Here is a 14,573-nt window from a genome sequence, read left to right on the forward strand (position 1 = left end):
ATAATCTTGAAGGCGTTTCATTAAAAACTCCAAACCAGCAAATGGAGTTAATAAATCATTTCAGTCTTTTAATATCTAAAAAAAAATTTCAAGCACTCACCTGAAAGGACAATATGATTTACAAGAAACAAAGAAATGGCCTCAACAAAAAAAACAACTGGACCTTTTTAAAAAGTACAACTGCAAAGAGAGAACTTTTGTCTTATTTCACAAATATAGTCACATATTACAGTTTGACAACAAAAACACAAAGTTTTATTGTACACATGTTGTTCTCTGCCTTGTGCTTACTGTTTCTACATGAAGTAACACTGAATTATTCAAAATAATGAAGCCTGAAAAACACCTGCACAAAAAGCACATCTGGTTTGCAGTGGCATGTTTTCTTTAAATCATTTATAAAAAATTATGCACTTGATTTTTCTTTGTTGTATAATTTCCACTGTTATTCGTGTTTATACGTAAGGCTCTGACAATGACAAACCATCAGAGACGTCAATCAACATGAATAAAACTTCACCAAAATGTTTGTAAGAGTAAAAACGATGAGTTCAGAAATGGTTCAGTTCCTTTCATCTTTACGTTTCTTATTGCACTTAGTGTTGCCAATTTTATGAAATAATAGTGATAAATCTCATAAATGAGGCACAGAAGTTGGTTTTTACTTCCGCATCATGCTTGCTTTTAGTATATATTATGCTACTATTCTTCAAATGTTTCCCTGCAGTGACACGCGTTTATAATTCAAGTACCTCTGAGGTGTAACACAAACCAGCCGATGGAATTAAAAATATCAAGTAATGCTTTTATAAATAATTTCACAACTTYGTTGATGTTCACAGACATGTAACATTTCCTCATTTTCATCCAAAGTGCAGATACACAAACTCAGATGCACACAGGCATAAATATTTTAAGTTGTTTGCTACAAATTTCCACTGCAACATATTTCCAATAAAAGCAAAAGGTGGCAACTCACAAGATAAATAGCACAATATGCAGAATCATATTCAGCTGAGTATTTCTTTTCTTTTTTTTGCGCAAGTGTTTTTGCAGAAAAATCCTTTTAATTTTCATATTAAGTGGAGAAGCAAAACTAAAATAAATAAAATATTTGTGACATCRTTATAAGCCACTTACAATTTGAAAATGTAAAAATGTCTTTGTTTGGCACATCTTGGCAGAAGTTGCATGTCTTTCCTACATCATTTAGTTTCATCTAAAACRCTGGACAGTGTGAGATAATGTAAGTCAGCAAGATGACAAAAATCTACCAGAAAGTAACTTAATTGTAGCTGGAAGCAGAAAATGGGCAAAGGAAGATCCTTTTCAATTTTGGAGCGTCTCCAAGTCACTTATAGAAAACTATATGTAAAATAGTCATAAATATCAGCTTTTGAAGGCGATGTGACTGAAGAGAGCTTGACTTCTTGTAAATGTAAAATTAATACAGTAAAATTTTCTTAGAAATCCAAGGAAGCTGCAAAATATTTTTTTTTACTTTTACAATTTGCCAGAAATCAGCAATGAGGCCACTACTACTGCAGGACAGAGTAAAAAATATTAACGGTATGTGGCAGTTCCCAGTGTGGGGCAGACACCAGGGGATCAGCGTGTTGAACTGCCTGTCGGCAGAGTCGCACGTTTTCCCTCCTGCACAGGTGCAGACGCCTCTGAGAGCACCGTTATAAATAAAATACTTTTATTTATTTATTTTTTTAATTCTTTGTCATTACTTTTTGGGCTGCCTTAAATGTGTAAAAGTACAAAACAGTAAAAATCTGCTTTATTGCACAAGAAATATCAAATATTCCTAAGCTATTTTAACTCAGTTCTCCACAAAGCATCATCACCTTCCTACAAACAGCAGCTTCTAAAATAATAATAACAATAAAATCATTATTGGTATTATTTTCAGAATGCTGTGCTGCTACTTTTCAAGCTGTCGTATATTATGAAAAAAATATAAAAACAGTAAAAACGGCTTTAACACACAAGAAATATATAATAAAAAAAATCCAAGCTCCTTCAACTTAGTTTCATAGAAAAACATTACCTTCCTGCAAACAACAACAACTCCTAATAAAAATAATATAACACGGCCACTTTAGGAAAAGAAACCCAGAGAGTCGGGGGTTAATAAGTATCTTCCTCCACCTCCTCTGATTTAATGTGCCTTGCAGGCATGGCAGACTGGCTTCAAGCCAAACCTTATACTTATGTAATCCGGTCCGCCCTCCAGCTGAGGTACCTCCATGTGATAGCAAGGTCAGCCTCAGCCAGTTAAGGTGAGTCAGTCGTAGGAACGCTGTTGCTCGAAGACACCGAGCAGTCCTGCGTAGCTGGGCTGCGGCGCGAGGAGGGCAGAAAGACCTCAGTGCGCGTCGGGTTCTCRCTTTCTCTCCTGCCACATATATAAGCCCTGCTTAAAGGGCCAGTCCTGTCTGTAAACCTTTGCCCTGCTGAGCAGTTATCCACTTCTGTGTCAGCAGTTTTCTCCTCTGACGTGATCTGATTTTCTGGAGCTAGAGGAAGACATGTCGAAGCGGTGTCAAGTGAAGCGGCAGCGTGGCACCTCTCGTGTTCTCCGTGTTGACGGTGGCTTTGCTTCGCCGGGAGACTGTCGGCAACATCGGGGTCTGACCAGCTCAGCTTTCTCTTCTGCAGAGGAAAAAATAGAACCAAATGTTGCTACTGTAAAAAAAAAAAAAAAAGTCTTGGAGGAAATAACAAGCTTGAATTACAAAAACACCACATCACGGATAACAGATGTATGAACGGGATATAGCTAAACATAATTTATTTCCCTTTAAAGGTGATCTCTGTTTAATAAACTGTCCTTAATATAAAGTGGCAAAAAAGTATCCATACTCCGTATACCTTTTGTATTTTGTTTTCTGTAATAGACCAACACAAAGTTGTGAATAACACACATGGTTTTCAAAATACAGAATACATGATTTTAGGCACACATCTGTATTTAGTCACCCACAGAATGATGCTGCCACCACCATGCAGCGATGGTGTCTTTATCGCATTTGAACCTTCCTCTCCAGTCTCAGTTTTTTGCAGGTTTTATTCCAAAATGACTCTTTATTTAGCTCCACCCATCTTCCCAATAACACCAAGAGGCTTTCCTGGCTGTGCAGAAGGAACCCATCTTTGCAGCATGATACTGCCACCACCATGTTTCAGTATGAGGATGTCGTGTTCAGAGTGATGGATTGTGTCAATTCTCCACTACACAAACGTCTATTTTTTGCAACCTCACCAGGCTTCTCCACAGCCTTATCATTGATCTGATTGTCGTTGGTCTTCATAATTCCCTAAAGTTATTTTAAGAGAACATCTGGATTTATACTCAGATGAAATTACACACATGAAAGACATGAACTGAAATTTTTTTCGTTACCAGAGGAAGCTGGGATGAACACAAACTTGCCGACATTTTTCCAATTTCATTGGTTTTGCATCTACTGCACATTTATTCATTACTTTGTTTTGGTCAGTCACAGGCTTGACAGGATGAGACATTTTTTCAATAATGATAATATTGTCATTTTTGAGACAATTTTTAACAAATGTAATGATAAAGGCTTTACACCCACTTAGAGGTGAATAAACTTTAATCCAAACATTCGAACCTCTAAGACATTTTAAATATCCAGAATAAATAAACAAAAGAATAAATAAAATGGATTATGAAGTCTTTGTATATAAAATTGCCCTTCAGACCATAATAATAATAAAGCTCAGACAGACAAAACCGCTTGTAAGGACTTTTGTAAAATAAAATAAAAAAATTAAAAATGGCAGTTTTTCAATTATTTTAAAGAGCAGAATTAAGCAAACTACACAAACAAGAATGCAAATGGTAATTATTGCACTCATTTTAATTTCTCATGCGATTAATTGATTTATTGCTTATTGTGAGCATGTCGACATTGGAAAAAGTTTAATAATGTTTGACATCAATAAACTTTTTCCATTGTTTCTAAAGGCACCAGCCTGTATTAATGTCATTTGATTCTCACCTTGACCGGTATGTGGAGCTGATTTTTCCTCCGATGTAAAGCAAGTGAGGCAGAGCTGGTCTGCTTGGATTTGTCCTCAGATTTGAACGCCCCCTGAGGAAACCACATTTTGAGCAGCATCTCTATCTGCAGCAGATTCTGGAGGTATTTCTCACTGCAACACAAATCAATGTTGAAACTATTAGTATCAGCAATAATGACACATTTGCTTGAGTTGTTTAATTTAGAAGCACTTTTTTTTTTTTTTTACCCCATTTCAGGTTTCTGCAGGATCCCAAGAATTCGCTGTAATCTGTCTATGGCAACACTCTGCTGGAAGCTGGTTAAGCCTAGGAACATACATCAGAATGTCAGACAAGTTGGTTTATTACACAGCAATATTTGGTGTAATTAATCCACAAACCTTTGTCAAACCGTCCAGTCTGTAATCCTTGTAGAAGCTCCAGCAAAGGGCGGATAAACCTGTGCAAATCAGCACACTGAAAATACAGACAGACACATTTTGTTATGAAAATGAAACACTAGAAGGAGAAAGCTTGTTTTAGTGAAACTGTGCTCACTTTCTTAGCGAAGGTCAAGTCTCCTGGAGTTGATGACCTCAGTGCAGCCGTTTCAGGAGACAAATGTTTGGCTTCATCAGGGTATAGTTCACATTGATCGCCATTAAACTTTGAGTGCAGGGAGCTTTTTAATACGCCGTCCCCTTCTCCCTCAGAGAAGATGTCTGCCTCGTCCTCAGTCTGCTCGCTTTCGCTGGGGGGGAAGCTTGAGGTGGAGGGAAGCGAGTCATAAGACGGCCATTTGGAAGATTTACCCAATGAATTCATCTGCGGAGACATACAGAGTTAGTGCAAGACTGTTATTGTTGTATAAATKATCTGCACTGAAACTTATTTCACTCCTAAAAACTGCAGGAAAAAYGCAAAGTATTTCAAATACTGACACGAACATATTTTTTAATACACGTCACTTTCTGCTTTCAGTGAAAAAGTGTCCATAGAAAAGAAAGAAAAAGCAAGTCGCCATAAAAGTGTCCGAGTCTGTTGTGGCATGCACTCCAGTTCACTCCTTAAAAGTCGCGATAAACAATCATAACTGAAAATGTCACCAGTCAAAGAGGAAAGGACGTCATATTTTGGGGAAACATGAAAACRTATATCACGGTTTACACCAGCCTGGCGGGCCACCAGGCTTTACTTGCATTCCCTCCAGGCTACGCATTGTTTATTTATTTCTTTTAGGGTTTTTTTTCTATGTTTCCCCTTTTTGAGACTTTATAGTTGGTGTTTAGGTATTGTTAGTAATGCTTAGTAAMATTTTCTGTCACCTTTAAACATTTTTTAACTCAAAAAYACAACAGGTCACTGGAAGACTGCCCTAACGCCCCTAACATTGGGCTTAGCAGGTTTTCAGGAGGAAACAATTTACATAATTTAAAAACTATAGAATATTGATGAACATTGAACTCCAAATGTACCATTACTTCAATATCACTAAAAGAAAACAACTGCTGTAAATGCTAGCTATTATTTAAGCACAATGAATTCAGGATCTCTGTACTTGTAATTTAAGCCTTGACACTTGCTACTGAGTGCAGCATAAGAAGTTTTAAAAGATGAAGAGGCAATAAGGTGGTAAAGTCATAAAGAAACTACCACTAAGTTGGCCAGAAGAAATACTTTCAATAAATCCTTGTTAAGATGTAAATAAGGATTTTGGTCACAACTAGCTGGATAAACAACTCATAATCTTCAGTTGACCATATATACAAAGCAGAAAGACATTTACACTGTTTATTTGTTTATATTTCAGAGTTAATCACATAATGGTTGTTTTTCTAATTTCAAACTATATTCTTCAATAAATGGCACAAATTTCCACASTGCCATGTGCATATTAAAACCAATATCAGTATACCTATTGTACAGACCTATGACTAATGTCTGGCTCATGTTTGAGCAACCATAACGTAATGAAGATAAGATAAGTGATCAATTTTGACAGTTTATTACACCGGGACACAGCAAAAAAAAAAAAAAAAAAACACCTGTACCACAGGTGAATAAACTCATAAAGTGCCAGAATCGTCAGCGTAAAGACACATAAAAGATACTTTCTGTTCTACTATAAAGACATTTAAACTTTCACTGTGTTATTCTTATGAGGGAGGATGGGGAAAAAAGAGACTGCATTATGTCAATTTTAATTTTATTAGGAGTATTGTTTTGACAAATTATTAAACCTAKTATTCTCATCAGAAAAAGAACATTTGTTATTTTACAAATTTCTATAGAATATGAATTATTTAAACAATTTGAAATCAAGACAAAATTGCCTGAAAGAACCTCTCTTTAACCTTGCCATTGGTCTATATCTGTAATTGTTTGTTGCMATTTGCTTTGCATAATTTGCTAAAAACTAAACTATTACAACAGTTACCTAAAAAACATAATTTTTTAATTTAGAACAGAAAACTACCACTTTTTTATTCTGCCAAAGACTCCAACATCATACAGTTCATTTCTTTTGTTTTTATTTTGAGTTCAGCAAAACATCGATATAGGTAATCAAGATATAATTTGGTGCCTAACGGGGAACTATCTTGTAATTAATTTTCTGTTGGGAGCATGTAGCACATTTTTCTCCATTCATGGTCCGACTTTGTCAAAGGTTGAGAAAAAAAAGTTTGCATAATTTTGTATGCACTATGGCTAAAGACAATTGAATAGGCTAAAGTTGGAAGCACAAAGTAATTTGCCAAACGGATATTAGTACCGTCTGGTAATGCGAGCAAATATTGGAATTGGCCCATTTTCCCATAATCACCTCTGATCGGTGATCAGCAGGTCAGACACTGAAAATAATGGTCTTCTGAATCAGAACTAAAAAGTTTGAAAATTCACATAAATGTTTATACATATGCAGAACAGAAGGAAATATTGTAAAAACCTACCTAAACAGTAGGTTCAACAAGCATTTGTTAAAAGTCAAAATTGGGGACTGATTGTATAGGGACGGACAACACCTACCCCTTGGTTTCTGTGATTACCAAAATAAATTTGCAATTCACAAAAAAATACACCAAAGGTATTTCACACATATACAATACACCTATGAACAATTTCACACACAAAAACACAAACTAGAACGTGTCAACATTGACTGACCAATGTTGTATATGTGCACATGGAGGAACTGTCATTAGGAAAATCATGTATAAAAATATGGGACTGACTTTGTATTGTAAAATATAACAAAAATGGAAAGACCCTAACCAGCCAGCCAGTGGACGGACAATGAAACAAGTTTACATAATGGAATAAAATCTGCAGCTGAAAAATGATTTCTTCATTGGAGATGGAGGATAACCCCTCAGAACTGTATTTTTATTTGGTAGGTGCCGTGTCAGAAATTGTTTCTTTTCTAGTTATTATACATTATTTTTGCGGTACTAAGTATTAAATAGGGGGGAAAGCTGTTATACAAGAGTCACAAGGGGGTGGCTAAAAAGTTCACAACAAGCCTGGAAATAAATCATTTGAGACACGCACACTCTTATACAACACTCCTCTGCTCGTATAAAACCTATGTCCTCATCTGCTATTGAGTTTTCCCACATTTTCAATCCAGTCAAGTTAATAGAGAACAGTTTAATCCATTTTTTATTCCTTTAATGAACCACCAATGTTTAAATATATGACTGTTTTAAGCATGCATTTCCTATAGTGCTTCTCCACCTCCAAATATATATCTGTGTGCGTCAAATATTCAGACGTACAAAGACGTAGAGCGAATAGTTCTTACCTTTCTGCTAGAAGAATCCAGAAACTGACTTTGCAAACTATACTTTGAGAAACTGTTCCCCACAAGCGAAGGGGACTTGAGCACAGAGCTAGCGGTGAATACGCTCAGCTGTGAATCCTGTCTTGTTCTCCGGTTCAGCTTCGGCTCCTCCCTTGTTCCTCCAGTCGTCTGTGTCTCGCTTTTCCTCCCCTCACTCCATGGATATCTCCGAACAAACAGTGCCAGAACGGAGAAGCTCAACGGCCGCCGCACGTGCGCCAAAAGGGTACGGCGCTGCGATTGGACGAGAAGCGAGAGCGCTCTCATTGGATGGAAGCCTCAACCAATCGGCGCTATCCTTAGTTTCGGGTTGGTCTGTACACGCGGTGGTACCGCCTCACCACCGGCTGCCGCACGTGTGAGTGTTGTGGCTCGTTGAAGAGGGGGAGCTGCACGCGGCTGCTGCTGGCAACTGTTAAAATTTTTAGCTTTTCATAACAGGGTCACATTTGGCCTCTTCCAATGGATATAACGCAACGAATGAATAAGAGAAACAGCAGGTCACGTTTAGAGTGTATTTATTCAGAGACACTCCATTAAGTCAGTGTTTTCACCTTTTTTTATCAGCCAGTCACATTATCCAGTAAGTCTCCAATTGTGGTAAATATGTAGACTGAAGACAGCAACGTGACTTAAATAGCACTGTGAAAGAAAAAGGCTATACATCTATGATTTAACTTTTTTTTCTCGTTTACAGGTCAATAGACACTAAATGGTAYAAATTGTCATCCTTGGATTGAAGCTTTAACTTTGATCATTCATTAATCCCAAGTATTTATTCATAAATGTGAGCTTCACTAAAATATTTTGAAAATGTAATGAAAGTTTCTCGTGTGAACAGTTTATTAGGAATTCTTTCTGTTTCTATTTACAGTTGTTGCATTGTTCTTATGTTTTTGAACATGCTCATTTATAGTTTTAAAACCTTAAAAGCAAAGAAATACACTATTAATGAGTTGTTTTGCTTCTAGTTGGTAGCACAAAATAACAGTTATGCTTAGTTTGGCTCTAAACTGCAGATCTGGGATTCACGTCACAACCAAGTTAACTTGGTGTACTGGTTCGTTTTGGMCCTGGAACATTTTTGGTCCTTTGCTGTTTCAGTCCTTTCGTAGCTATTTTGGGAGAGGGGGGTCAAAGTCAAAGTTAAAGTCTGGACCTGAATCCAKGTGAGATGCTSTGGCCTGACCTGCAAATAAATTGTTCATGCCCAAAAACTCTTCAGCGTAACTGAATTAAAACAATTCTGCAAAAATAGACGGAGTCAAAATTCCTCCACACTGGTATAAAAGGCTCATTATCAGTTGTGGCAGGCATTTAATGGGAGTTGCTGCTTCCACCTGTTGCATAACCAGTTATTACCTTCAGAGAAACAACTACCTCCACACATTTACGCTTGTTTTCTTTGGGTGGCTTTTGTAAAAATATATTTTGTGTTTGTTCRAGTTTATCTTCATCTTATATTGAACAATATTRGATGATCTGAAGCACTAAAGTGAAGTGAAATCTGTATGGGGAAAGAGGACGTTTTCACAGCACTGTATGAAATAAACAATGCAAATTTAAACATTTTATTTCTATAAAGTTGTCATTAYTAAACTTCACAAGATTGGTATACATATTTGCAGACCATTTGAAGTTTCCATAGAGAGGGCTCTAAATTAAGTCCAGCAGAATTACATAATAGCACATAGACTGGAGGAGTGAATCACTTCTTCAGTGCACACGAGATACTCAAAAGAAAGGATGTGAAAACTATGGAGAATWWAAAWAAAWAAATTATTCTAATCASAATGATAATTATTAAACGGYAAGGTCAATATGACAGAATAAAAGGAAAAGGCGCTGCTGCTAAAATTCTGGGTGTGAAGGAGAAAGTTCAAACATGGTTAACTTTTTTAAACAGTCGCAATCAATCGTACACATCACCTGACAGATCAGAGAACCAGAGTTTCCTGTTAGACCGTACAGTGGAGGCGTCAGGTGCAGATCAGCAGTGTACCTTTTTATGGCTTTTTGTTGCAACAGGCTTGACAAGCGTTTGGATATTTGCATAGGAACACTTTGTTCAGGATTTTTTTTTTTTCTTTTTTGATTGCGACACAGCAGATATTGTAGCCATGCAAACACACACAGTCACAGCAACCTGCTGATAAAGAACCCAGGGAAGCAGTACAGTACGGCCATTACTAAAGGCTCCGTCTGCAGACAGAGCCTCAGTGTACTGAGGGAATAAACCTCCTGATTTGTTGGAATCTGTCTGAATTTCTGAGCATTTATCACAGAAACGATCTTACACTGTACACGCTGTCTAAATCTACAGATAAGTGATGATAGCCCAAGTTTTCACCTTTACCTCAGTTGGCATTCGTCCCTGCACATGCTTGTGTGTAGGTTGTAACAGAGCGAGCAGAAACATTTACGTATTTCTCAATAATAATGCTGTCAGTACATAAGCAACTCAATAATATAACTGAAATAACTTTAATTTGTTAATGTATTTAATTTTAAAATAAATGTTAACCATCAGAGAGATCAGACATGATCTTAGTTTCTGTGAGTCATCGTTTCATTGAACTTTGTCACACGTGTTTGTAGAGAATACAAAATTGAAAGTTACATTTCTGTCTGAACAGGAGCAGAACCTGTGAACTGATTGTCTTTGTCAGGTGTCTGAAAGAAAGAAAAAAAAACTGTCAAGTTACTTGCTTTGTCACAGTAATAAGGACTCAAATCCACTACAGTTCCCATTTCATGTCTTCATTTTCCAATTTTCTACTCTGTGATTTGCCATTTGTTTGTCAAAAAAATATCTGCCTCTGAAAAAGAACAGTTTAAACTCCTCATCTCCAATAAATGCAGTAAGTATGGAAAACAAAATGTGCAATGGTAGTTCATTAGGCTGCACTTGACAAAGAACATAATCGAAAAAACTCAGAAGAAGAAAGAAAACAAAGACATTTTCTCCTTGAACTTCATTCATCTCTGGTAATTACACATTGTAAAACCTCGCAATTGTCTTGTAACTTAAGCATTCTGCAAGAATTTTTAGTGTTTTTCTTTTAATCTACATAGACTTTTAACATGTTTTTGTTAAAGACAAAAAATAATTGTAATAATTGTGAGCTGAAAGGAAGATTTCTCAAAACATGTGTGGGTTATGTCTGTTATGTCAGAGAGCACCTGTGAGAACACAATTTCTAGTCTTGCCACAGAATCCTAACTGGATTTAGGCGTGGACTTTGACTGGACCATCCTAAAACAGGGATATGTTTTGATCCAAGTCATTATATTATGATTAGGATCACTATGCTGCTGGAGACACAACATTTAATATTAGACTATTACATCAGACCAATACGAAAATGAGGGCTTAATATAAAAATATATTTACTACTTGTTATGAGGTTCTTATTTTCAAAAAGTACTTTCAATCTGACAAACAGGCCTCGTAGGAACACATTGTAATTTATGGACTATGACTATAATTTATTTAAAGACTCCAGTTCCAACAAGTACACTGTATTCTGACAATCCATCTTGCTAGCAAGTAACTGCCAACATGCTGTAGGAGTTATATTTCATAAAAGTCAATTAGCATCCAGCTCAAATAATGTGGAGCATTTCATTCAAGCTTCCTTGTCGAACAAGGAACAAGCAACGGCAAAATCTCTGTTCAAAGTCAGTTTCATGTCAGTTATAAAAATGTATTCCACTTGAATTGTTTCTCACTGTCACGAGAACACAAGAGGCATTAGCCTTTTATATCTATATAGCATTTTCAAAATGATTGGCCTCTTGGTAAAGATGTATAAAAAGACTTAAACTATTTGATCTCGGTTGTAGCAGTGGCAGTCCAGCTTTAATTTGAGCACATTTATTGTTCCAGATGTGGAGCCAACAGGGATACTGAGCCAACAGCTCCACATCTGGGCGACAGAGGCGATGTTCCACAGTAACTTGCCCTGTGACATGTAATCGCAGCTGTGAGATCAGACAAAAACTCAAGTTGTTCCACTGTAACATCGCTGACATTCAGAAGATATTAAATCGTAAAATGTTTTCTCAAATCTGATTAAAAGTTAGCATTTTWTATGTAAAGGGAAGACTGTTGCAAGCAAAATGCTTCAGCAAATGTAAGTTTCAGGCAGTTTGTAGTCATTTATTCATTTTTATGATTACATTCCCTAGATTAACTTGAGTTCACAGACTACAGCTGCTATGCAGGACTTGGCATACAAATTCAAAATGCATAAAATTGTAGCCTATATATTTAAGGGAAAACTATTTCTGGCTGATCCTTTTATTTTTTTTTAAACTTAAGCAAAACTTTAAGAGACTGGTCTGGAAGCCTGAATGTAATCAACAAGGCTCTTTTTTTTTTGTTTGCTTTTAGCAGCAACTAAAAATTATAAACCTAAACTTCTCATAATTGACATTAATTCTTCGAAAACAAGTGTCAAGAGATCTCAGATAGTTATTTTATTAACACAACTTTAGATGACAGATGAACAGAATAAATGGAGACGAGAAAGTATCACATCTAGGTGGTCTTCCTGTGGCTGCAGGGGAAACAATAACCACAACACGGTAACACCAGAGATTACTGAGTGTGGATAAATGCTCATGTTTCACAGCTTGGATGAATCAAGAAAGTTGCAGAAAACCATCAGCCTTTTTTTTTTCTCCAAATGAATGAACATCTAAAAATGTTCTTCGATTTGCTTTCAACCATTCCCATCAGATGTAACACATAGCTAGTGTCGTCCTTCTTCAACACTTTCCCTAGCAACCGAGCCAGGGATCGTCTCTGTTTGTCCTGGAGACAAAAGCAATCTTTCGTGCCATTTCCGTGTGGTAAATGCGCCTGCAGTTCTCAAAGTTTTTGCGCTGTCGCTCTCGGCAGGGCTTCTCGAAGTAGCGTTTGCGCTTCACTGCGTCGATGATCCCATCCTGGGTTAGGATTCTGGGGAATGTCGAGAAAAAAAACCAAAAAGGGTGAACAGCTAAGTGAGGAAACACCAAATTCAAARCAAGGAGCTCTGGAAAGGGATACTGTCAGATTCCAGTTTCTGCATTTCACAACAATCCCAGGTTGCAAAATTGTCCTTCATGAAACAAATCTCTTTAAAATAAATCTAACTTAAACATTTTAATTTATACTATACTTACTCAGACATTTTGGAACCAAGAATGGTGGTTAAGAATCTGTTATGTGTGTGGGCCTGTTTTCCCTTTCAAATAAGCTTTTATTACATGCAGAATAGATTACTGGTCTTCATGAAAATCCTGGCAAAACTACCGCAAAATGTAAATGTCTTAGCATTTATAAATTATTTTTAAGGTTCTACTGACATTTGAGATCAATCAGAATAATCAGATCAGATTTTATTGTAAAATCCATCCAAACCCGTCTTCCCTTGAAATAATGCCTACAGGCAAAGTTAAAACAAAAGTCCACAGTGTTGTATAATATTCTTATTGTGGCTTTCACCTTTGTAATAGCCTTTCTAAACACCTGAGAGAACCCAATGATGAAGGAATAACTCAAATTTAAATAATTGTATTTAATATACTTTACTATTTTTATTGCAGTTAAATTTGATGCGCGTYGTTTGAATGACGTAAAAGTTTAGTTTAACTCTTATTTACTTCATAATTTTCATTCTTTTAAATCAAATGTCTCGACAGCATAATTAACAACTGTCCAACGACATAATTAGCTCATTAGATTTGTGCGTGTGTGTTCTTATTGGCTTCTCTGGTTTGAAGAACTTCCTGCTGCCCTCTTCGTTCATAAACAGTGCTCCATAAATAGTTCGTCCCTATAAACTAAAGTATTTTTGGAAACCAAGTTGTGTCACGTTTCAAAACCCTTGTCAAATACATTTAAAGGTATTTATTGATCCTGCGTAACAAAACGGAAAGAAATCTCTAAATGTGTCGCCTCTCCTGCGCAGTCGCACTCTGTGACATTGAACTCCTAGCTCGCGCTAACCTGGCTAGCATTAGCGTTMTGCTCTCATCAGCTAAACTGATACCGAAATATGCATGAATTTGTGAATTTAACCTGTTCAAGGTCTTGTACGCGGTATCTACATCGCCATCTTGGACCATCACCGTCCGAGCTATGAAGCGTAGGTGCCGCGCCATGATGAGGCAGGAGCTTCCCTTATTTGTTTCCGGAGTGCAACGACTAACTGGGAAAGGTTCCGGATTCAAAAGTGTGGGGTAAACAGCGTAGACATAATATAAGGATAAACGCCTCATGGACCGCTCTCGCCTATTGTCGCTAACAAGATTTAGGGCGGCCATCTAGGAGCGGTAGACCGCTCCACTCAGCCTAATGTGTTTAGCAGGCAAAATGACGTATCAGCGCATTTAATCGATCAAAACACGCTTTTTTGTTACTGGAAACCATATTCAAACATCTATCAAAGCTATATTTATAAACAATTGTATTTTCTTAGAATGTTTTTAATACATAGTTCAGCATATTTAAATATGCTTATTGTATAGGAATGAAATATTCTGATATTGATGTATGATGAGCATATTACAAAGCACACAGCTGTTCATAATGTATTTAATAAATTATTTAGAAATATCAATACATATTTATATAACTATACAAACACAAATAAATAATGATTAATGCTGAATAATATATTGGATATGTGTTTTATATATATATAT

General features: G+C 36.5%; 2 protein-coding genes across 2 annotated transcripts; both read right to left on the bottom strand.

The window, feature by feature from the left end:
* Nucleotides 1–42: 42 nt before the first annotated feature.
* Nucleotides 43–8,181, bottom strand: ciarta (circadian associated repressor of transcription a). The gene is made up of 6 exons (XM_008422476.2): nt 7,839–8,181; nt 4,595–4,861; nt 4,438–4,513; nt 4,285–4,363; nt 4,035–4,188; nt 43–2,661 (listed from the first exon to the last, which is right to left on the bottom strand). Exons 1-6 carry the CDS (start codon nt 8,142–8,144, stop codon nt 2,284–2,286), a joined length of 1,260 nt encoding a protein of 419 aa, XP_008420698.2. The 5' UTR covers nt 8,145–8,181; the 3' UTR covers nt 43–2,283.
* A 4,155-nt stretch (nt 8,182–12,336) lies between these two features.
* On the bottom strand, nt 12,337–14,081 carry mrps21 (mitochondrial ribosomal protein S21). Its single transcript, XM_008422478.2, has 2 exons — nt 13,948–14,081; nt 12,337–12,843 (listed from the first exon to the last, which is right to left on the bottom strand). The coding sequence occupies exons 1-2, from the start codon at nt 14,028–14,030 to the stop codon at nt 12,663–12,665; spliced, it is 264 nt and encodes an 87-aa protein (XP_008420700.2). The 5' UTR covers nt 14,031–14,081; the 3' UTR covers nt 12,337–12,662.
* Between the last annotated feature and the right edge of the window lie 492 nt (nt 14,082–14,573).

The sequence above is a fragment of the Poecilia reticulata genome, linkage group LG11 (genome assembly GCF_000633615.1).
Source record: "Poecilia reticulata strain Guanapo linkage group LG11, Guppy_female_1.0+MT, whole genome shotgun sequence".
Taxonomy (NCBI): Eukaryota; Metazoa; Chordata; class Actinopteri; order Cyprinodontiformes; family Poeciliidae; genus Poecilia; species Poecilia reticulata.

Coding starts and splice junctions, on each gene's coding strand:
- mrps21 (XM_008422478.2), bottom strand. CDS start 14,030: ATGGCGCGGCACCTACGCTTCATAGCTCGGACGGTGATGGTCCAAGAT. Junction 12,844..13,947: donor GCGTACAAGACCTTGAACAG/GTTAAATTCACA, acceptor GACATTCCCCAG/AATCCTAACCCAGGATGGGA.